Below are 23,338 nucleotides of genomic sequence, written 5' to 3' on the forward strand. Positions count from 1 at the left end.
TAATTTTAGCTTCTTGGGAGGCCAAGATTGGGGGAGATTCAAGGTCATCCTGGAGAGACTCCAACCAGTGGTGCATCTGTTATCCCAGCTAAGGGGAAACACAATAGCTGGGCACAGACACTGCATCTGTCAGTGATGTGGAGAAGTACAAATGGGATTGCAGTACAGGCCAGCCTAGGCATTAAATCAAGATACTATCAGGAAAATCGAGAGACAAAGGATAAAAAGACAAACGAGCTGGGAATATGGCCTAGTGGCAAGTGTGCCTGCCTCCCATACATGAAGCCCTGGGTTCGATTCCCCAGCATCACATATATGGAAAACGGCCAGAAGTGGCGCTGTGGCTCAAGTGGCAGAGTGCTAGGGACAGTGCTCAGTCCCTGAGTCCAAGGCCCAGGACTGGCCAAAAAAAAAAGACAAACGATTCCAAAAGCAATACTTACAAAACCATTTGGTGTAAACCAACTGAACAACTCATGGGGTGGGGGGGAGAGGGAGTAAATGAGGGAGGAGGTAACAAAGTGTACAAGAAATGTACCCACTGCCTTATGCATGAAACTAACCCCTCTGTACATCATTTTTACAATAAATAATTATTAAAAAAAAAAAAAGATACCATCAGGAAAATGATACAAAACCAGTTAGTGGAGTGACTCAAATGGTCCAGGGCCTGCCTAGCAAGTTCAAGTCTTGAAGAGTTCAAACACCAGTGGGGGATGGGGCAGAAAGACTAGTCAGCATTTAGAAGGCCCCAAGGACACCACGGAAATCTTATTTGCTGAGCATGCACTGCTTTAGCCTGCATCCATTGAAGGCATTGGATCTTACACCAAACCTCTATCAAAGTTTTCTTAGCAGCTCTCCTCCTAAAGAGGGCATTCTCAGCCTGTGATATGAACAATTCTTTACTGGACCTCAAGAAGTTGCATTGAAGGTAATTATGAAACATAACAGCCTGATGGATGACTGTATCTGGAGTTTGTAAGCCAGTCCTTGGTCCCTTATTCATTCAACACAACATTTGCTGAGATGGGAACCTGTATTTAGGTTCTGGAATATGGAGCAATCCACAGCCAGGGAGGACTAACCTGACCTGCTTGTTCACCTGTATTCACTTGTGGGCTCTCTCGACTTCCCCTCACTTGGGGGGGGGAAGGGGCTTGTCCGCCCCTTCCCGGGTTGGCCCTTTATCGCTCTCACGTGGGAGCGATGGCCACAGGTAGCCTCATCTCTCTCTCGACTTCCCCTCGCTTGGGGGGGGAAGGGGCTTGTCCGCCCCTTCCCGGGTGGTCCATGATCGCTCACGAGGGAGCGATGGCCACGGGTAGCCTCGGTGGCGTGTGGTCGCAGGGTGCCCCAAAGCCGCCAAGAATGACATGGACGCATGGGCCCCTGGAGAAAGCCATTAGGGCTTCTTGTTATTCAAATGAGGAACCCCCCAGATATACCCTAAAGGCGGGCACAAGAGAGGGGCCCCTGATTGGTCCCAAGGAGCTGTCCCTTAAGTGATGTCAGACTTCCTTCTCTTCCGGTTAAAGACAGGAAGGGGAGGGACAGGCTGAGGTCAGCTGTGGCCCCTTAAAGGTGCAGCTGACCCCAACATTCACTATCCACAAGGGTCTTGTGGGGTAGATAATCTCATGGCCCCATTTGGAAAATAAGGAAAGGACCAGGTGCATTGGCTATGCCTGTAATACTGGCTACTCAGGAGGCTGAGATCTGAGGAGCATGGTGTGAAGCCAGCCTGGGCAGGAAAACCCATGAGACTCTTCAACCAACCCCCAAAACGCCAGAAGTGGAGCTGTGGCTCAAGTGGTAGATCACTAGCTCAAGGATAGCATCCTGATAGCACTCAGGCCTTGACTTCAAGCACCAGCACACACACGTAGTAGAAAAAATATATTTCAGGTGCCACTTAGTATGTATGTTTGTGTGGCAGCCTATCTCCAAGATGATTTCTACTTCCTGGTATTTGTCTCATCTCTTCCCCTCACACTGGCTGACTTATAGAACCATGGGCTGCTGCACAGCTGACAGGACTTTTAAAGACATTCTACCTTGCTCTGTTATGGATCACTTGCTCTGGTAGAAGCCAGTGCTGCCACATCATAAGAGTACACAGACAGTCCTGGAGTGAGGTCTACATGACAAGAAAGCCAGGCCTCCTGCCTATGGCCTACACAAACCTGTGCCATGGAAGTATACCAACTTGGAACTGGATCCTGCAGATCCACTCAGGCTTCTGAGAAACCCCAAGTCAGAACCACCCAGCTGAGTCACTCCCCAAATTCCTGGTTCTCTGAAACTATGAGACAGTAAATATTAATTCTTGTGTGAAGCCAGTAAGTTTGGGAATGATGCGTTATACAACAAAAGAAAAGGAGCACAGGTAGAATGGAAGGGAGGTGGCAGAAGCCATCATTCTTCTAACTCAGAGGTGAAGTCTATTGAAAAGTGTTTGTATGCTAGGTGCTAATGGCTCATGCCTGTAATCCTAGCTACTCAGAAGGCTGAGATCTGAGGATCATGGTTCAAAATCAGTGGGGCAGGAAAGTCCATGAGACTCTTATCTCCAATTAACCACCAGAAAACCAGAGTGGCACTGTGGCTCAAAGTGGTAGAACATCAGCCTTGAACAAAAAGAGCTCAGGGACAGTGCCCAGGTCCTGAGTTCTAGCTTGACAACCAACAAAATAAATAAATAAATAAATGTTTGTGCTCAGTTGGTAGTGATGGTACACACCTATAATTCCAGCACTCAGAGGACTAAGATGGGAGAAGCAAGAATTCCAACTCAGCCAGGGGCTGGTGGCTCATGCCTGTAAACCTATCTACACAGGAGGTTGAGATCTGAGGATCACAGTTCAAAGTCAACCCAGGCAGGAAAGGCTATGAGACTCTTATCTCCAATTAACCAGCAAAACACTATAAGTGGTGCTGTGGCTCAAGTGGTAGAGTACTAGTCTTGAGCAAAAAAGCTCATGGACAGTGCCCAGACCCTGAGTTGAAGCCCTAGAACCAGCACACACACACACACACACACACACACACACACACACACACACACACACAATTCCAAGCTGGCCCTAACTACATAGCAAGATTATCTCAGAAAACAAACCTAGAAATCAAACCAAAAATGTTCCAGATATAAAAAACCCAGCTGTGTTCCTTGGAACTTGGTGACTGTCATCTAAGCTCAGGTGCTCTACTGGTCCCATCATTCCATAGGACAATGTCAACCAGCCCATGTGGAACTGGCCCCGGAAAGAACTACTACTCAACTAGTCCACAATACTGAAAAATAATAAGTGTTTGCTGTTTAAAGCTATTAGGTTTAGAATGTATTTTACACAGCATCAACCAATTGATATAGTGCATTTACTTCCTGAACATTGTCTTTTGCCCCCCAACTCCATCTTCCAGGAAACTAAGGGAAGAGCTCCTCCCTAAAGTATGATTCCAAAGCCTGGTTACTTCCTAACCGAATCTGATCTCTTCCCAGTTCACCTCTTTTAGCTTCCATGTCTGTCATGTTCAAGTTACAGTTCAGTTACCTTTTTCTTAAAGTTCACGTGACAATTGAGATAATAATCATTGTGTATTGCACAATGCCTGCCCATCGAGCTCCATAAATCATCAAGGATAATGATGGAGATGACAGAGAAGAAGTTCAAGTGTATACATGTCCTATATAAGGACTGCCATGGTCCTCCAATGGGAGCTAGCCTTTCCAAAGAAAGGTTAAGAAGTATATATCATTCAATAAAAACAACATTGGCTAAGTCTTTACCACATGTGAAAGCAGAAATAGTTAATGACCTTGAGTCACTTTGAAGCAGAACTAAGCTTACCTTTTTCACAGATATTTGGCATCAAAACATTTCTGAATGGAGGTTGGGCACCAGTGGCTCGCCCTTTAATCCTTAGCTACACAAGAGGCTGAGATCTGAGGATTAAAGTTCAAAGCCAGCCAGGGCAGGAAAGTCTGTGAACGTCATCTCCAATTGTCCAGCAAAAAGCTGAAAGTGGAGCTGTGTCTCACATGGTGGAGTGATAGCCTTGAACACACACACAGACACACACACACACTGCCCAGGCCCTGAGTTCAAGCACCAGTGCTGCTACTAAGTAATTATTAATGGGCCACAGCCAGCTATCTGAAAGAACAGTTCTGAAATGTCATTGTAAGGAATAAAGATCATTTAAACTGAGTGGTGGTAGTTCACACCTGCAATCCTAGCTACTCAGTAGGAGGCTGAGATCACACACAAAGATCATTTAGTTCGCACCCTTTCACTTTACCGGGGATAAGCTTAACTTCAAAAAGACTTAAGCACTGGCCCAAGTCCCTAAAGCTAAGCAAGTGCCCGTGCGTGGACTGGCAAGTATGACAATAAAAGATATCTACTTTGTCTCAGGCATTGACCTGAGGTATTTTGTTGTTGGTGGCCCATTTTCTGGTTTTGAGATGGGGTCCCCCTGTGTGGCCCAGGCTGTCCTCTTAACTCCTGATCCTCCCCCCTCAGCCTGGCCTGGGCCACCACGCCCGCGCCGAGTTCTCCAATAGCTGGATTTCATTCACTGCTGCTGAGGGCCTGATGGCAGACACCGTTCTTCACTTTACAGACGTAAGGAAACGCATTTCTCCGGGGCCTCGCGTCTAGGGCCAGCCGATCCGCCTCCCTGACCTCCCTGTCAGCCACGGGCCTCCATCCTGGCACGGGCAGCGCCCACCGACCAAGCAGGTGGGTGGCAGTCAGAGAGGTCAGGGAGGCGGGTCGGTGAGCGCGCACGTGGGAACAGCGACGACGCCTCTTCCCAGAAGGAACGAAGAAACTTGGTAGTCAAAGAAGAGGGCGCAGACTTTGGCCTCGGCGACCTCGGGCGGCTGCTCTGACCCCGGGCGGCTGCTCTGACCCCAGGCAGCTGCTCTCACGCGTCTCCGGGTGAAGGGTGGGTAGCGACGACGCTCACCGCGGCAGGCGCAGATCAGACGTCAATCCCGGAAGGCCACGCCCCCGAGAAGACCACGCCCCCTCGGCAGGGCGCCTGCGCAGCGCGGGAGCGCCTTTTACGACGCGGCGGACGCGGCGGCGCTTGGCGGTCGGAGCGCTGCGAGCTGAGGCGCCGACGAGCGGCGGGGCAGCGAGACGCGCGGGGCGGCCGCATCGCCATGTCGCACGGCCATAGCCACGGTGGGGGCGGCTGTCGCTGCGCCGCCGAACGAGAGGAGCCACCCGAGCAGCGCGGCCTGGCGTACGGCCTGTACCTGCGCATCGACCTGGAGCGGCTGCAGTGCCTCAACGAGAGCCGCGAGGGCAGCGGCCGCGGCGTGTTCAAGCCGTGGGAGGAGCGGGCCGACCGCTCCAAGGTGGGCCCGGCCCGGTCCGCGGCCAGCCCAGCGGCCGGGCGCTTTCCTGCGCCCACCCTCGTGCTAGCCATTTGGGAAACGAGTAGGGTTGAGTCTCCCCATCCATCCCCACTCAGGGAAACTGAGGCCCAGCGAGGCCAGGCGGGCGCTCCGGCTCTACGCAGCTCTTCCGGGCCTGGGAGGGCGAGGCAGGGAGGGTGGCCGGGAAAGCGTTTCCTCTTCTGTTGGACCCTCCCTGGGCCCAAAGGCTGCCCGAGCAGCCCTGGGGAGGTGATGGGTGTTTCTGAGCCTCCAGCCTTTTGGTGGCCAAGGATCCTCTCTCCAGAAGGCACGGAAACAAACACCGGTCTTGCAGTTCGCGATCCAAAGGCTCCCCCATTGGGAACCCTCTAGTTGGATGGTCTGTGTCTTAAGAGCATTGTGGATGCAATAAATTAGCTCCTCCAAGCTAATAAATCCTGGAAGACGAGGAAGTCTGTTTGCATTGTACCCAGTTTGTTAGAACAGAGTGGGAGATGCCTGAAATTGTGGCCTCTCAGCAAATGTTTGTTGCTTTCTTTCCCCCCTCCTCCCCAGTTTGTTGAAAGTGATGCAGATGAAGAACTTCTGTTTAATATTCCGTAAGTATCACCCCATGGTGCCTTCCTGAGGCTAAGGCAATACCCAGCTGCCTCTTCCTTCTGCTTCTGTCCTTGGTTGTCTAGAGCATACATGTGTTTTCGAGAAATAGGGTAAATTATTTCTGGTGGGCTTGAGGAAGAAAGCATCTTGGCTCTCCGTGCAAATTGTAAACAGGTGTATTTATTGAATGGTAGCCGAGAAGTTGAGGACAATTTTGGTAATTTCAGATTGCCAGAGATGGACAGGATCTTAGAAATAATCTGGTAGAAGAAGTCTGCCAGATGAGTAGACTGAGGTCAGAAAGGGAAGGGTCTTGCTGGGGGCAGGGGACAGGGGGAGTCAAAGCTTAGCAAGGACTGAATCCCAAATTGACAACATTTCCTTTTGTATTTTGGCAGATTTACGGGCAACGTCAAACTCAAAGGCATCATTATAATGGGAGAGGATGATGATTCACATCCCTCTGAGATGAGACTGTAAGTGGAGACAAGAGTCCCGTGGGGACATTTCTACTGGGGCTGGCTTTGAACCACGATCCTCATGTTTCAGCCTCCTGAGTAGCCACCAGTGCCCTGCCCGATTTTTCTTTTACTAGGTTCTATGGTTCTAGTTCTCATCTCTTCCAGCATTAATTAAAAAATTTTTTTTTCTTGTGCTGGGGATGGAACTCAGGGCCTTGCAAATGCACTAAAGCTAGCACTGTACCCGTGAGCCCCATTCCTAGCCTGGTGTTGAAGCTTTTAGATGAGGCTTTTGTTGTTGTTCAGTCATCCAGCTTGGACTTAGCCTGAGTGCTGTCCCTACCTCTTCATCTCAAGGATAGCACTCTACTACTTGAGCCACAGCATCACTTCCAATTTTCTGGTGGTTCTTTGGAGATAAGAGCCTTACAGACTTTCCTGCCTGGGCTGGCTTTGAACTGCGATCCTCAGATTTCAGCCTCCTGAGTAGGATTACAGGCGTAAGCCACTGGCCCCTGGCAAGATGAAGCATCTTGAGAGCCAAAAGCTTGTCTTGGTTTTTTTTTTTCAAAGTGTTCACTGTGGCACCATCCATTCAGAGAGCATTCAGTAACTGCCAGTTGTTGATGACTTTGCACTTTTCTTAACCCAGCTGCATATCTCCATTGTTCTTCATGATTTGACACTTGGAGGAAGCTTCAAAATTTCTCTTGCCGTTTCATGCAGTAGTCATCTTTGCATGTGTTGTGTTGGTGTGACATTTCTCCAGTCGAGTTTTTGTGGACTTCAGTTACCAAGGTTCTATGTACCTCTTGCAAAATTACATCTGTGAATGCCTCCAGAGCTGGTGTTATGGGTCCAAACACTTAACTGAATGAAGAGAAAATGACAGGCAGTTGCCAGGACTTCCCACCGAGAGTCCTAGCTGTTCAGAAGTCAGAGTTGGAGGATGGCTGTTAGAGCAGAAAATGATTAGAAAACCAAGCTAGAGATTTGGTTCAAAGGTAGTGTCAGTCTGGCAAGCAAGCTAAGCAAAGTCAAGACCTTAAAGTCAAACCCCAGTACCACATAGGTAGATAGGTAGGTAGATAGAAGACAAAACACAGTGCTGTAAAAGTGAATTTGTGAGGGTGGAGGGAGAGCTCTTAATATTTCTCCCTGAAACAACTTACACAAAAGATGAACAAAAGCCAGGCAGCATGCTTGTGGAGATAGTCTTCCTTCTGAAGATGAGTCTGTTCTGGAGGTAGGGCTTTTGTCAGTGGCCCATGTCACCCCCAGCATGGAATTTACTGCAGGAATTCGAATTCCCATGGCCCCCTTATCACTAGTATTACCTTGACAGTTTACCTTATTATGGGATAGCCTTTTTCTTTTCTTTTTCCTCTCTCTTTCACTAGTCCTGGGGCTTGAACTCAGGGCCAAGGGGCTGTTCCTGAGTCTCTGCGCTCAAGGCTAGCACTCTACCCTTGAGCCACGGCACCACTTCGTGCTTTTTCTGTGTATGTGGTACTAAGGAATTAAACCCCAGGGCTTCATGCATGCTAGGCAAGCACTTTACCACTAAGCCACATTCCCAGCCTTAGCCTTTCTTAAAGTAGAAAACTGCTTTCTGAGTGCTGGAGGAGGGCAGGGGATATGGCCTAGTGGCAAGAGTGCTTGCCTCGTATACATGAGGCCCTAGGTTCAATTCCCCAGCACCACATATACAGAAAATGGCCAGAAGTGGTGCTGTGGCTCAAGTGGCAGAGTGCTAGCCTTGAGCAAGAAGAAGCCAGGGACAGTGCTCAGACCCTGAGTCCAAGCCCCAGGACTGGCCAAAAACAAAAAAACCTCTGAGTGCTGGAGGAACAAATTTTAGAACTTTACATGAATTGTGTGTGTGTGTGTGTGCGCGCGCCAGAAAAGGGGGGAGGGCTAACTTTCCCTCAAGGCTGGTACTCTACCACTTGAGCCATGCTTCTACTTCCTGCTTTTTGCTAGATAATTAGAGATGAAAGTCTCCAGAGTTGTCTGCTTATCTCAGTCTCCTGAATAGTTAGGATTACAATCATGAGCCACTAGCAACTGGTGTAGGAAATTTCTTTTAAATTTGTTTCTTAGAGTTGGGCCTCTGAAGTAAACTGGGTTCATATTTTGGCTGTACATTGCTAGCTGCTGCATGACTCTGGGATGTTACTCTGCTTTGATTTTCTCATGTACATCTCATGAGACCATGGTGAGACAAGGGAAGTCTGCCCTGAGGATGACTGGGCACTGAAACGTAGTAGCATGCTCAGAACTGTTAAGTATTTGTACGTGTTCATCCAAAACTGGGCAAACCTATGTTACCAATTACTTCGTACATTCTTTCATTACATTTTAGCAAACCCAAGCTGTCACTGATTGCAAATGCATCATCATTTTATGTACAGTTAATAGAGGGGAGAAATAATAGTTGGATTTAACTACGGCCTGGCATTGACATATTTAGAAATTTGACAGTCAAGTCAGGGAAATGTGCAAACTAGGTGTTAGATGATATTAAGGAATTACTGTTGACATGTGCCTCAGATACGTTCTTTTAAAGAAATTATTACTTTTTAGAAGTGTATACTTGGCTGGAAATGTGGCTTAGTGGCAGAGTGCTTGCCTAGCATGCATGAAGCCCTGGGTTCAATGTCTCAGTACCACGTAAACAGAAAAAGCCAGAAGTGGCACTGTGGCTTAAGTGGTAGAGTGCTAGCCTTGAGCAAAAGAAGCTCAGGGACAGTGCTCAGGCTGTGAGTTCAAGTCCCAGGACTGGCCAAAAAAAAAAAATATATATATAATTATATGTATGTACACATACACTGAAATATTTTTTGATAAAATGGTTTATTTACATCTTTGTGTGTATGTGCCATTCTGGGGCTTGAACTCAGGTCCTGGATGCCATCCCTTAGCTTTTCTGCTCAAAGTTAGTATTCTACTTGAACCACAGCTCCATTTCCAGCCTTTTGGTGATTAATTGAAGGTAAGAGTCTAATGGATTTTCCTGCCTGGGCTGGCTTCATACTGTCATCCTTAGTTCTCAGTCTCCTGATTTGCTAGGATTACAGGTATGAGCCACCGGCACCTGGTAGTACTGAGGTTTTCAACTCAAAGCTTTGAATTTGCTCAGCTGGTGTTTCACCACTTGTGTCATGGCTCCAGACCAGCTTTTTGTTGGTTAATTTAAGATTAGAGTCTTGTAGGCTCTCTTGCCCATGCTGCCTTTCAACCTTGTTTCTCTGGATTTCAGCCTCCTGAGTAGCTAGGATTACAGATTACAGGCCTGAGTCACTGGTACCTGGCAGTATGAACATTTATTTACTGTGCTGGTCCTAGGGCTTGAACTCAGAGCCTGGGCACACTGACCCTGAGTTTCTTTTGTGCAAGGCTAGTTCTCTATCACCTGAGCCGCACTTCCGTTTTCAGCTTTTTTTTCTGGTTAATTGGAGATAAGAGTCTTACAGACTTACCTGCCTGGGCTGGCTTTGAACCTTGATCCTCAGCTCTCAGCCTCCTAAGTAGGTGTAAGCCACTGGCATCTGACCTAAGCACTATTTTATGCTCTGTTTCTGTGAGATCAGCTTGTGTAGCTTCCGTTTGTGAGGACATAGTTTTTATTGTTCTGTTTTTGTCTTTTTGGGGTTTTTTTGCCAGTCCTGGGGCTTGAACTCAGGGCCTGAGCACTGTCCCTGGCTTCTTTTTGCTCAAGGCTAGTAGCACTCTACCACTTGAGCCACAGCACCACTTCTGGCTTTTTCTATATATGTGGTACTGAGGAATCGAATCTAGGACTTTATCTATACGAGGCAAGCACTCTACCACTAGACCATATTCCCAGCCCAGTTTTTATTGTTCTGTACCTTACTGATTTAATATGAGCCTCTAGGCTCATCCATGTTGTCTCAAATGACAAAAGTTGCTTTTTTATGACCAATACTTCACAGTATATATATATATATATATATGTATGTATGTATGTATATATATGCCACTTTATTCTTTCACTCATGAGTCTGTATCTGTGCTATTGTGAGTAGTGCCATAGTAAGTAGCAGATAGGAGGGGTGTTGGTGTTTTTCTCTGTGTGTGTGTGTCTGTCTGTCTGTCTGTTTGTCTATCCTAGGGTTTGAACTTGACCTTGGGTTTGAGCTTGGCTCTCTTGCTCAAGGCTTTTAGCATTGTACCACTTGAGCCACAGCATCACTTCTAGCTTTTTGGTGGTTAATTGGAGATAAGAGTCTTACAGACTTTCCTGCCCAGGCTGGTTTGAAAGAAATCCTCAGGTTTCAGCCTCCTGAGTAGTTAAGATTATAGGCATGAGTCACCAGCACCCAGTTCTGTTCCTTGTTTTTGAAGATTCTCTTTAGTTTGCCATAGTGACTGTCCTAATTTGCATTCTCACCAAGTGTTTCTTACCTTTTTGACAACAGCCATCCTAATGGAGTGAGTAGATATTTCACTGTGGGTTTATTTATTTATTTTTTCCAGTCCTGGGCCTTGGACTCAGGGCACTGTCTCTGACTTCTTTTTGCTCAAGGCCAGCACTCTGCCATTTGAGCCACAGTGCCACTTCTGGCCATTTTCTATCTATGTGGTGTTAGGGAATCGAACCCAGGGCTTCATGTATATGAGGCAAGCAGTCTTGCCATTAGGCCGTATTCCCAGCCCCTGTGGGTTTAATTTTTAATGTTTTTGTGGTTTGAACTTAGAGCCTTATATTTCAGTTTATCACTGAGCCACACCTCCAGTCTTCCTTTTTGGCTCTTTAGGATGGGGTCTTACTAGTTTGAGGTTGGCCTCAAACTGGTGATCCTCTTCCACGTGCTGGGTTTGCAGGTGTGGTCCACAGCTTGGCTTTGAGTTCTGTGTATATTCTGATTCTCTTTCTTTTTGCTGGTACTGGTTCTTCAACTGGGGGCCTCTCGTTCTTACCACTTGGCTTTTTGAGTTCACAGCTTGAGCTCTACCACCTGAACTTCACTTCTGGCTTTTTTTGTTTCTTTGTTTGTTTTTGCTTTCTTTCCTGTTTTTGAATTTGTAGGGCTGGCTTTGAACATAAGTCTTGAGATTTTAACCTCCTGAATAGCAAAGATTACATATGTGAGCCACCAGTATCTATTCTAGTACTTATATATTGTGAGTATTAATCCCGTGTTGAATGAACAAGTTAGAACTATTTTCTGTTCTATAGGTTGAGACACTGCTTTTAACTATTGCTGCACTGCTTTGTAAGTGTTGCTCATAAAAGGCCACTATTATTATTCTCTCCATCATTCTTAGAAACATTTTGAAGCCAACATTTGCTCTCTTAAGTTATGTGTGTTTTGCTGCATCTAAAATCTATGTGCTGCCGGGCACCAGTGGCTCACCCCTGTAATACTGGCTACTCAGGATGCTGAGGTCTGAGGATCGAGGTTCAAATCTAGCCCAGGCAGGAAAGTCCACGAGACTCTTACCTCCAGTTAATCACCAGAAAACTGGAAATGGTGCTGTGACTCAAGTGGTAGAGTGCTAGCTTTGAGCTGAAGAGCTCAGGGACAGCACCCAGCCCAGAGATCAAGCCCCACAATCAAATAAATAAATGAATGAATGAATGAATGAATGAATGAATGAATGAAATCTAGGCGCCTCTTTTGTGCCTAGATTAACCAAACATCCTGGAGCTGGTAGGGATATGTGGCTTGATGCGTCAGGATTTGTGGGTGATAAGGACTAGTGTTTCTAGAAGGTTCACCTTGACTTTCCAAAAATTATTTGTGTGTTTGCAAATTTACATGCTTTTTCAAAGTGGAAATCCCCAAATTGTGTTATCTTCATAACCATATGATCTGTAATCATGATGACTGAGTATACTGAGAGGACATCAGAAATCCATGTTGGGTCATCTGATCTTTTCTCTCAGGGTTCAGTGCTTCTGCCAGAGTCTGTTTTCCTTGAGTTCTCCAGCTGACTTCTCATCTTCAGCTGGGCTGCTGCTTTTGTTCTGCTTTGCTGGTTCTCTCCAGTCATTTGGTGCACGTGACCTAGCCATCTCTGTGCATTGCTTGTCATGCGATCTTAGCCTGCTCAAAGATGCCACTGGTTTCTTTTTTCTTTTCTTTTGTCTGAGGCAAAGTCTTGCTGTGTTCCCCAAGCCGGCCCTGAATTCTGGGCTCAAGTAATCCTGCCTCTTCAGCTTTCCAGATAGCTTGGACTGTAGACTTGTGCCATTATGTACCCCAGGTATCAACAATTTTCTTGTTGGCTTAAAGATTTTCTAAAATTTGACCCCACTTTTTGATCTCCTTTCGATGGAACTAAAGCCAGGTGAACAGGAGTGTAGACAAACAGAACATTTTGATTATATGTATTTTGACTTTTTGACTTTCCTTTCTCAGGTACAAGAACATTCCACAGATGTCATTTGATGATACAGAAAGAGAGCCAGATCAAACCTTTAGTCTGAACCGGGATCCTACCGGGGAGTTAGAGTATGCTACAAAGTAAGCACGGGACCTGTTTTCCTTCTCTGTGTCTTTTTGAAGTTTTTCTTGTTAGGGTCTCACCATGTAGCCAGGGTGGCTACACGATCCTCCTGTCTCAGCCTCCTGGTGTTGGGATTGCAGGCATACACCAGCAGGTCTATGGCTTCTCCCTCACCTGCCATGAGCTTGTGATGTGTGCATCGGCATGTATAGAGCTTGACTGGCTCTCTTATTCGTCCCCCAGTCTTCTTAGCATTGGAAATGAGTTAAAACCGGAGGAGGCTTGATCTTTGGCTTGGCTCCACACACACAGGTGTGTGTGGAGGGGTGTGTGTGTGTGTGCACGCACATGTGTGTGCATGTGCGTGCTATAAGCAGGGCTTGAACTTGCCCTCAAGTTTTTTTTTGGTTGGTTGTAGGGCTTGAATTCTGTCCCTAGGCACTGTCCCTGAGCTCTTCAGCTCAAGGCTAGCACTCTACCACTGGAGCCACAGTGCCACTTCTGGTTTTCTGGTGGCTAATTAGAGATAAGACTCATGGATTTTCCTGCTTGGGCTGGCTTTGAACTGTGATCCTCAGATCTCAGTCTCCTGAGCAGCTAGGATTATAGGTGTGAGCTACTGGCACCTGGCTACCCTCAAGTTTTTGTGTGATGTTTTCATTGTTGGCTCCCACTCTACCACTCAAGCCACCCCTCCAATCTAACTTGTGTGTGTATGTGTATGTGTGTGTATGTGTTGGTCCTAGGGTGTGAAACTCAGATTGAGTCCTGTCCCTGAGCTTTTTTTTTTTGCTCAAGGCTACTACTCTACCACTTGAGCTATGTAGCTAGGAGTACAGCTGTAAGCCACCAGTGCCTGGCATCTTGGAAACTTTTGGTAGAGGTTCAGTGCAAGCCACAGACTTGTTAAATTATAAGCAATTGGCAGATCTGGATGTTGTCCTAGTCTCAGGAACCATGTTTTTAGAATTCCTTTTTCTGTGGTGGGTTTCTAGTGAGTAGGTCGAGTTCTAAGTGACCACATCACCTTGTCATTAGTTTTCCCTTTTTCCTATGGGTGAGGTCAGTACCACTTTAGAAGTCTGTTTGGTTATACTCTTCTTCCTGTTCCTGTGGGCAGGAGCTGTGTTTGTTTACTTCTTTTTCTCTGCTATCGTGGAGATCTGGCAGATAAATCTTTACTGAATTATTGCTTGTCCAAAGGAGAAAGAACACAAGCATGTTCTCTGATTTGCCTGGCTTGAACCTCATGTTGGAGCTGTACTGTTGTTTGCCTTAGTAGTGGAATGTTCACTAAATATTAACGTGTCTTTTCTCCTTCCTTGCCATCTTCTAGAATTTCCCGCTTTTCAAATGTCTATCATCTCTCGATTCATATTTCTAAAAATTTTGGAGCAGATACCACAAAGGTCTTTTATATTGGCCTGAGAGGAGAATGGACTGAGGTAAGAGGGTTAACAGATGTTTTTACATCATGGGGGTGTGAGCTAGGAGGGACGCGAGAGAGCAAGTGAGATGTCACTTGCTGTATTTAGAATTGTTGGGTTCACCATTCTGAACTTCCCCCAGAGTCAAGGTGGTGAGTGAGACAAGACCTCTTCTCACGTACCCCACTGTAGTGGAAGGGATGGGTCTTCTCAGTTGCTGTGAACCCTTGGTGATGGCCTTTGCAGGTTTCTCACGTTGGCGTCAACAGAGGGGAGCTTTACGGAAAAGGACCCCTTCAGAGTGTACTGGGAGAGAGTGGTTCTTTTTTGCCAGTCCTGGGCCTTGAACTCAGGGCCTGGGCATGGTTCCTGAGCTTCTTTTTGCTCAAGGCTAGCACTCTGCCACTTGAGCCACAGTGCCACTTCTGGCTTTTTCTGTGTATGTGGTGCTGAGGAATCAAACCCAGGGCCTCATGCATGCTAGGCAAGCACTCTACCACTAAGCCACCTTCCCAGCCCTGAGAGAGTGGTTCTTGTAGCCGCTGACCCGGCCTCCCATTGCCTTGCAGCTTCGCCGACACGAGGTGACCATCTGCAATTATGAAGCCTCGGCCAACCCGGCAGACCACCGGGTCCATCAGGTTTCCCCCCAGACACACTTCATTTCCTAAGGCTGCCTGGGCTCCCCGGACGCCTCCAGAGGACACGTGTGACCGCCTGCTGGGAAGGACGAAGATGAGCCTCCAGTGAGAGTTTCTGCTACGCCCCGGCCAGGCTTCGTCTTAGGGGTTGTGCAGAAACCTGGCCTGAGGAGTGGCGTGGGTGCTGAGTCCACCATGGCTCTGAAGGCCCTGCAGATCGTGGGTCTTAGGCCAGGTGGCATCTAGCAGTCACTTATAACACTTGCTTTTCCAGTCAGTGTGGCCATGGGATCCCAAGTGTTGTGGCAGAATTTTTGTGTGATTGATTAGTATTTTTTTTTTTATGATGGAAACTTCCTGGGCTGCAGGAATCTTTCCACAGCCCCTGGTTTGTGGTTTTGTTTTCTTTCTTTTGCCATCATGAGGGTCTCTACCTAGAGACACGTGTCCCTGCTTGTCCTTTCTCTCTGTCATTGCTTGGCATTCTTGTCAAGTTGCCCAGCTGGCGTCGTCTGACATGCAGTGTCCTGTGGCAATAGCTGGAAAGGCAGGAAGGAGTTTCCTGGTGCTTGGTCGCCTGGGAAGGTCTTCTTCCTCATTACCTAGCTAAGCTGTCGGGGAGAGCATGGGAATCATTTTTGTGTGTGCAGTAAACTGCTTGGACTGAGTTTGAGACTTAGTTCAGATTCCCCTTGTGCCTCCCTAATGTTTGCTAGCTTCTAACTTGTGTTGTTAGTCCATTGCTGGAATTTGGAGATCTTTTGAGTTCTCTGTTCATGGCTTTTATTCACTGTGACTAATAAGCTTCCTAATAAATCCTTGCCAGACTTAATGTTTGTATTTTCTTTTAAGTTCTTGGTAGTACTGGTGAAATACTTTCCTGGCAACTGTATTGAACTTTGACATTTTTTGCTGTATTGATTTAGGTAGATCATAAATGCCACAATTAAATCAAGAGTAGATCGGCTTTCTTCAGGAAAGGTCAAGCTTAATTCTGTATAATGTGGCAAAAACACTTCCTCTTCCTCCGTTATATGAAGAGGTGGCTGGGGTTCACCTGTGTCTATTTCTCACAAGGGAGTAACCTGTGGGGCAACATGGGCACACATGAAGGAAGATCAAGCTCTGGAGAGCATCAAAATCAAGCTGAGGACATTTCACCTAAAAGTGACCCAGAGACTTGCAGCTTTCATTTGAAAGTCAACATAGCAATTGAACAGAATTTAAGTATGAAAAGTATGCTCCCTTTCCGAAGACAGAGTTGGTAAGGGCAACTGCTGTATCTGATCCCCCTGCAGTTCCCCAGGAGGCTTGGCCCACACTTGTTAAGTGGATGGAGTCACTTCTCTAGTTGGTCCTTAAAAATTCTGCCACCCAGTGCTAGCCTTGAGCAAAAAGAAGCCAGGGGGCTGGGGATATAGCCTAGTGGCAAGAGTGCCTGCCTCGGATACACGAGGCCCTAGGTTCGATTCCCCAGCACCACATATACAGAAAACGGCCAGAAGCGGTGCTGTGGCTCAAGTGGCAGAGTGCTAGCCTTGAGCGGGAAGAAGCCAGGGACAGTGCTCAGGCCCTGAGTCCAAGGCCCAGGACTGGCCAAAAAAAAAAAAAAAAAGCCAGGGACAGTGCTCAGGCCCTGAGTCCAAGGCCCAGGACTGGCCAAAAAAATAAAAAAATAAATTCTGCCACCCCAGGCCTTGTTAGGTTTCAGAATCCTGAAATGCAGCTGAAGTCAACTGAATGTATATATGGCCCTTTGTGTACCACATTCTCTACCCACTCTTCAGCCACAACCTGTTCCAGTTGATTGAGGATTAAAGGAGAATTGAAAATTTTTTACATGGGCCACGGAAGGGGGAATCTCAGAGTCTCAGGGCAGACTGGCCGTTAGCCCTTAGGACTGGGCCTCATCTGAAGCTTTACTGAATTGTGCTGTGCTGTCTCGGGATGGCAGCCAGCAAGGGTACAGCTGGTAGAGTGGGGCATTTTTGTTTTTTACTCTAGCAAACACCCAGTGGTTACTTGCTTCCTGTAACTCTCTGCCCACAGTTTTTCTGTCCAGAATCGTGTGTGTGTGTGTATATATATATACATATACCAGTCCTAGGGCTTAAACTCAGAACCAAGGCACTATCCCTCAGTGCTCTCTCTCCCTCTCTCTTCTCTCTCTCTTTGCCGGTCCTGGCTTTTGGACTCAGGGCCTGAGCACTATTCCCTGGCTTCTTTTTGCTCAAGGCTAGCACTCTTATCTCTTGAGCCACAGTGCCACTTCTGGCTTTTTCTGTTTATGTGGTGCTGAGGAATTGAATTCAGGGCTTCTTGCATGCTAGGCAAGCTCTCTACCACTAAGCCACATCCCCAGCTCCTTTTTCTGAGTTCTTTTGCTCAAGGGTAGAGCTCTACCACTTGAGGCATAGCTCCACTTTAGGCTTTTTGGGTTAATTGCAAATAAGAGACTCATGGACTTTCCTGCCTGGGCTGGCTTCGGACTTCAATCATCAAATCTCAGCCTCCTGAGTAGCTAGGATTACATGTGTGAACCACCCACACACAGCCAGAATCCTGGTTTTAAGGTTTTATCTCTGACATGTTAAGTACTAAAAGTCAGAACTCCTCTTGGCCTGGAGAAAAGTGCTTTGTTGAGCTTCAAGTTTGTAGTTTTCCCCAGTTAACAGAAAAGACTAGGTTAAGGTGAGAGAATGGATGGGACAGCATGACTCATTTCCTGTTTGCATATCCACACACATTCAGGGAGCTAGCCTCCCAACTCAGCTTGCCTTCCCAGCCTTTGTGGGCCCTGGTCCCCATTTCAAATCGACCAGTGTGAAGGGTGATTCAGTGGTGGCCAGATGAAGCCCTTCTGTTGGCTCATTTGGTGGTGTTCTGTGCACCCTGCATGGCACTGCCAGTCTGGAACTGTGCTAGCGCTGCTGATGCCTATCAAGCTGTCCTGATGTGGCCTGTGCGGTTTCCCAGGTCCTTTCCAGCGTGATTAAGGCCTTGCATTGCCTTTACAGTGTATAAAGAGGCAGGCCCACATGGCCTCATTGCAGCCTAAGAGCCAAGCTCTGCACCTGCAGGTTAGTCATTATAATTTTATAGCTTAGGAAGCAGGTCAAGAAAGGCAGTTCTTGTGATCTTGAGGTTGATGTTTATTTACTTATCTTCCCTGGGCCTCAGTTTCATCATCTTTAAGATAAGACCGGAGGAGCCAGGTCCCTTCGGGTCAGAGGGTGTGATTCCATCCTTGATCTTGGAATAGGGCATGAAAACCGTTGTCGAGGATGAACCGCGGACAGATCTAACGACCACGCGAGTGTAGTGAGCAGTTGTAGGCGGGAGTTCTGCAACCGAGTGGGTTTGTAGCTGTTCTTGCCGCGGGGGGAAAAAGCAGCTTCCGCAGTGGCGGGCACCGGAGGCCGCAGCGAGGAGTGGCGATGAGAGGGATGCGGGCTCCGCTCCGCCGGGGCGGGACGGAGGGACGCGGTGGACGCGGGGACGCGGGGACGCCCCCCCCCCCCCCGCCCGCCCGCAGCATGGCAGCTCCCGCCCGGGAAGCCCGGCCTCGCTTCCGGGTTCCGTACGGCCGGCCGGGCCACTTCCGGCAGCGCGATGGCGGGGCTCCCGCGGCCCGGGCGGAAGTTCCGGCGGGGGCGGCCGAGGGGGCACAGTGTCTGCGGGAGGACGGGCAGCATCGCCGAGCCCGCGGTCTCGCCAGCCCCAGGGAGTGAGGTGCGGGGCCCCGGGGGGCGGCGGCCCGGGGCACCGGGGGCGGCCGCGCCGTCCAGCCTCGAAGACCCGGGGAGCGCGCGCGGCCGGGCGCGGGCGGGGGGGGGGGGCTGCGCGCGTGGGGCGAGCGGGGCTTCGCGGTCGGAGGAGGGAGGTCGGATGCCATCGAGGGGCGGGGGCCTCCGCAGGTCAAAGGTGACGGCCCCTTGGTGGGGAGGGAGGGGCCCACCTTGAGTCCGGTCGGGAGTTGTGGCAGCTGGGGGAACCCGGGTCTTACTGGGGGGACAGGGGAGGCAGGGCGTAGAGGAGGGGCGCCCCGCGGGTGGGGACGGAAGGGGGCCCCGCGGAGGGCGGAGAGCCCGGGGGTAGTGGTGCCAGCTTGGTGAGGGCCGTGCTGGGGCGGGGAGCGGACGGGTCGGAGCTGGAGGGTGGGAGCCGGGCCGGGGGGCTGGCGCCCCGGGAGGGGTGGGCGCTTAGAGGCGGGTGGGGCCAGCTTCCGGACTTTGGAGGATGCTAAGCGCGGGGAGGGGCCAGCGGGCTTGACGTTCTTGGGGTGTTGGGAGTCCCAGAACCTGTTCAGCTGGGGGCCCATTTAGAGTCACTTGGCCCCAGCACCAGCAGCCTCAACAGCAGCAGCAGGTTAGCCTCGCCCCGGGGCGTGGAGCGCTACTTGCGGGGTGGGTGGCAGATGGGAGTCCTTAGGCTCTCAGAGCCTTCAAAGGGCATTGGGAATGGGTGAGCCAGAGTCTGCTATGATGATGGTGGGGGCTGGAGGGAAGGATGGAGAAGATGGTGATAGGGAGCTGGAAGCATATTTCCCTATCGTTTTTCTCCCCTTCGTTTTCCACAAGTGCTGGGATTTGGGGAGGAGGGACCCCAGGGGTCTAGAGAAGGGATACTTGGAGACCAAGGAGGAGGCAGTTAGCAGTGAGGGAGTTATCAACTTCCTCCCATTTCTTAACCCCTGTCCCCTGGCTGTCTAGAGTAAGCTCACCCTCTGGGGTTCAGCCAGAACCAGGGGATGAGTTCTGGACCACTAGGGTGGCCGCCTTTGCTTCTCCGTGCTGGAAATGGAGGCCAGTTTCTTTCATTCTGTCCTTGACTTTTTTTTTTTAACCAGTACTGAGACTTGAATTCAATGCTTGGGAGCTGTCCCTTAGCTTTTTCACCCCCCACCCCCCCCCAATTTGGTGCTGGTCCATTAGACGCTGTCCCTGAGCTCTTTTGCTCTATTGCTCTTCCATTTTAACTACAGCTCTACTTCTGGCCTTTCTGGTAACTAATTGGAGATAAGCGCCTGCAACCTGGGCTGGCTTTGAACCTTGCAGCCTCCTGAGTAGTTGGGGTTACAGGTGTGAGCCGTGGGTGCCCGGCACACATACAGCAGCTCTTTGTGGTAGTTAATTGGAGATAAGAAGAGTCTCACTGGGCACCAGTGGCTCATGCTTGTAAGCCTGGCTACTCAGGTGGTTGAGAACTGAGGATCTTCCAGCCCAGGCAGGAAACTCCATGAGACTCTTATCGCCAGCTAACCACCAGAAAACCAGAAGTGGGGCTGTGGTTCAAAATAGTAGAGTGCTACTAGCCTTGATTGAGCAGTAAAGCTCAGGGACAGTGCCCAGGCCCTGAGCCTAGGTTGGCTTCCAGCCATGATCTGCACAACTCAGAGTCCTGTGTAGCTGGGGTTACAGGCATGAGCTTTGAGTGCCTGGCTGGCTTGGACCTCTTGCCTGCCCTTCCTGTGCCCAGAAATGAACCTGGGTGCTGTGGGGTGCTGTTGGCCAGTGTGGGCTCATTGAGCCAGGAGGCTGTCCCTGCCTCGCTGTGTTTTGGACCACCTGCCCCTGCTCTTCCAGGCCCAGCCTGCAGGGACTCGTACAGTGTATGTGTGGTAACACCATGTCTGTGCCCCTGCTCACTGACGCTGCCACCGTGTCTGGAGCTGAGCGGGAAACAGCTGCGGTAAGGGCCCTGGAACAGATCTGGTAGAGGGCAGTGGACTCCAGGGGTGTGGGAAACGTGGAGGTGGCAGTGGAGGAGGGAGTAGCCTGAAGCCAGGAGGCTTCAGGGTTAATAACCTAGTGGCTCCTGTCTCAGCTCCCTGAGGGGACCGGGCTGGGGGAGGGGGAAGCTGAAGCTGAGGATGGAAACAGGGAGCTTCCCACCTCCCCATTTATCGCTCTTTTCCAGGTTATCTTTTTACATGGACTCGGAGACACAGGGTGAGAGCCAGGGTGGGGTGTTCCTTGGCCGGGGGGGGGGGGGCAGGGCCCCCCAGGCAGGGCTGCCCCTTCCTACAACAGCGCCTCTTCTCCCCGCCCTCCCACAGGCACAGCTGGGCTGACGCCCTCTCCACCATCAGGCTCCCTCACGTCAAGTACATCTGTCCCCATGCGTAAGTATCATTTCAGCTAGGGAAGGGCTGGGGGGGGGGGGGTCTTGTGGTCCCCAGCCCGCCTGCCTGTTCTCGCACCAGCTGCTTCCTGGGCTGTGGTGCCGAGTAGTCAGCATGTGCCCCTACCCCCAACCCCAGGGGCTTAGACCCCAGGCCTCCTGGACCCAGGGCTTTCCGGGGCCCCTTCCCCACGTACTCACCCACCGCTCTGGAATCCCGGCACCCGGTCACCGTGTTAGATGGCTCTTCTCCTTCACTTCCAGTGCTCCAACCACAGCCTCCAGCCCCACGTGGCAGGTTGCCTGGCAACACCTTAAACACAGGCCCTGCCTGCGGGGAGGAGCCTCCAGGGGCTGCTCTGTCCCCTCCCAGTTTCTCTGCTGTGGCTTCCTTATCCCTCTAAGCATCATGGCTCTCTGGCTCTCCCTCCCAGGCCTAGGATCCCTGTGACACTCAACATGAAGATGGTGATGCCCTCCTGGTAAGTTTGGGGGGAGCTGGGAGCTGCAGGGGGCTGGCTGAGATGTCCAGTTGCTTCCAACGCCTCTGGTCACCCAGGTTTGACCTGATGGGACTGAGTCCAGATGCCCCAGAAGATGAGGCTGGCATCAAGAAGGCAGCTGAGAACAGTAAGCCCCCCGTCTTGCCCAGCGTCCTCCCTCCCTGTCCTGAGGAAGCTCTGTCCAGTGCCCGCCTGGCCCCTTAGGTGGGGGGGCCCCCAGCCACTTCCCTCACCCAGGCACGCCCCTCTCCCTAGTCAAGGCCTTGATTGAGCACGAGATGAAGAACGGGATCCCCGCCAATCGGATCGTCCTGGGTGGCTTTTCACAGGTGAGGGAGGAGCGAGGGGGCGGGGCTGGGCGGGTGAGCTGTCCCCTCATGACCTGTCCTTGTGTCCTTCCTCCAGGGTGGGGCTCTGTCCCTCTACACGGCTCTCACCTGCCCCCACCCTCTGGCTGGCATCGTGGCATTGAGCTGTTGGCTGCCCCTGCACCGGAACTTCCCCCAGGTGATTGTCACGCAGCCCTCCGGCCCTGGCCGTCCTAGCCGTGGGAGCGTGGCGCTGCAGCCTGGCACGGCTCCTTGTCTGCTTCACAGGCGGCCAACGGCAGTGCCAAGGACCTGGCCATCCTTCAGTGTCATGGGGAGCTGGACCCCATGGTACCTGTTCGGTTTGGAGCCCTGACAGCTGAGAAGCTCCGGTCTGTTGTCACACCCGCCAGGGTCCAGTTCAAGACTTACCCAGGTGTCATGCACAGCTCCTGCCCGCAGGTCAGTAGGGGACAGCCTGTTACCCCTCCTCCCTCCTCCCTGCAGCCCAGAGCCTCACCATCCTCTCCCACCCCAGGAGATGGCAGCTGTGAAGGAATTCCTTGAAAAGCTGCTGCCGCCAGTCTAACCGGAGTCGCTGGCCCCAGTGCAGCCCCCAGCTCCTGGGAGACCTGGCAAGCAAGCACCGCACTGTCTTGGATCTGAGCCGGTTGATCGAGCCCCTGTCCCCTCCCCACCACCCTGCCCTCTTTCCCCCCGGCCTCCGGGGCGGGCAGCCGAGGCCCGGCCAGGCCTTCCCTGCCATCCTCTGCCACCTGGCAGTGTGCAGCAGGAGTGGGCTCCTCTTCTCCCCATGTCCCGGAGGCGGGGCCCCCGGCAGCAGTATTGGAGGGGCTGTAGGCAGCGGGAGAAAGGGGCCCAGCCGCTGACCCACTCACTCAGGACCTCACTCACTAGCCCCGCTTTGGGCCCCCTCCTGCGACCTCAGGGTTCGGCCCCTGGGCCCTCCCAGGCCCCACCCAGCAACTCCGCCCAGATAATCGTGTCTGTCTCCTGCCTCACTGCAGCTGCTTCTCAATCATGAATGTGTCCCTGGGCCGGCCCCTGCTGCCGTGGGCCGCTTGCCGCGCGGCCGGCTGGTGCAGTAGAGTCCGCAGGCCTCCCCTCAGCTGGTCCCCCACTTGGGGGCTGGGCCCTGCCTCCCCGTTGCCCTCCACCTTCACAGGCCTGGAGCCTGCAGGCTGGAGTGGGGCACAAGGTTTCCCCCCCCCTCCCCCGGCTGTCTCACCCCACCATGTCCCCACTCTAGGACTAGGGAGGCCGGGGAGGAGTTGTGTTTCCATGTCTTCTGTCTCCATGTGGTTTTGGGCGTTTTTCTTGTGTCCTAGATTCCAATGAAATTAAAGAAACTGCTTCCTCAGCTCTCAGGCCTGCCTGATTCT

The 23,338-nt window shown here is 50.8% G+C and overlaps 2 protein-coding genes across 3 annotated transcripts; both read left to right on the top strand.

Moving 5' to 3' along the window:
• Positions 1-5,072: 5,072 nt before the first annotated feature.
• Pithd1 (PITH domain containing 1) lies at positions 5,073-15,833 on the top strand. Its single transcript, XM_048350506.1, has 6 exons — positions 5,073-5,374; positions 5,951-5,994; positions 6,394-6,471; positions 12,846-12,950; positions 14,270-14,378; positions 14,930-15,833. Exons 1-6 carry the CDS (start codon positions 5,177-5,179, stop codon positions 15,029-15,031), a joined length of 636 nt encoding a protein of 211 aa, XP_048206463.1. The 5' UTR covers positions 5,073-5,176; the 3' UTR covers positions 15,032-15,833.
• Positions 15,834-18,599: 2,766 nt separating this feature from the next.
• Lypla2 (lysophospholipase 2) lies at positions 18,600-23,316 on the top strand. 2 transcript variants are annotated; one of them, XM_048350503.1, is made up of 10 exons: positions 18,600-18,733; positions 20,587-20,692; positions 20,921-20,952; positions 21,060-21,125; positions 21,559-21,606; positions 21,684-21,754; positions 21,883-21,956; positions 22,033-22,134; positions 22,224-22,397; positions 22,474-23,316. In XM_048350503.1, exons 2-10 carry the CDS (start codon positions 20,615-20,617, stop codon positions 22,522-22,524), a joined length of 696 nt encoding a protein of 231 aa, XP_048206460.1. In that variant the 5' UTR covers positions 18,600-18,733; positions 20,587-20,614; the 3' UTR covers positions 22,525-23,316. The 2 variants fall into 2 exon arrangements, with proteins under 2 accessions (XP_048206460.1, XP_048206462.1); XM_048350505.1 differs by having other exon boundaries at positions 22,224-22,371.
• The last annotated feature ends 22 nt before the right edge of the window (positions 23,317-23,338 follow it).

This window comes from Perognathus longimembris, chromosome 7 (genome assembly GCF_023159225.1).
Source record: "Perognathus longimembris pacificus isolate PPM17 chromosome 7, ASM2315922v1, whole genome shotgun sequence".
NCBI classification, from domain to species: domain Eukaryota; kingdom Metazoa; phylum Chordata; class Mammalia; order Rodentia; family Heteromyidae; genus Perognathus; species Perognathus longimembris.

Bases quoted from the DNA above. Each gene is read 5' to 3' on its own strand.
- Pithd1 (XM_048350506.1), top strand. From the start codon at position 5,177: ATGTCGCACGGCCATAGCCACGGTGGGGGCGGCTGTCGCTGCGCCGCC. The intron at 5,375-5,950 runs GTGGGCCCGGCC...CCTCCTCCCCAG, and splicing joins AGCGGGCCGACCGCTCCAAG to TTTGTTGAAAGTGATGCAGA. The intron at 12,951-14,269 runs GTAAGCACGGGA...GCCATCTTCTAG, and splicing joins GAGTTAGAGTATGCTACAAA to AATTTCCCGCTTTTCAAATG.
- Lypla2 (XM_048350503.1), top strand. From the start codon at position 20,615: ATGTGTGGTAACACCATGTCTGTGCCCCTGCTCACTGACGCTGCCACC. The intron at 21,126-21,558 runs GTAAGTATCATT...TCTCCCTCCCAG, and splicing joins AAGTACATCTGTCCCCATGC to GCCTAGGATCCCTGTGACAC. The intron at 22,398-22,473 runs GTCAGTAGGGGA...CTCCCACCCCAG, and splicing joins TGCACAGCTCCTGCCCGCAG to GAGATGGCAGCTGTGAAGGA.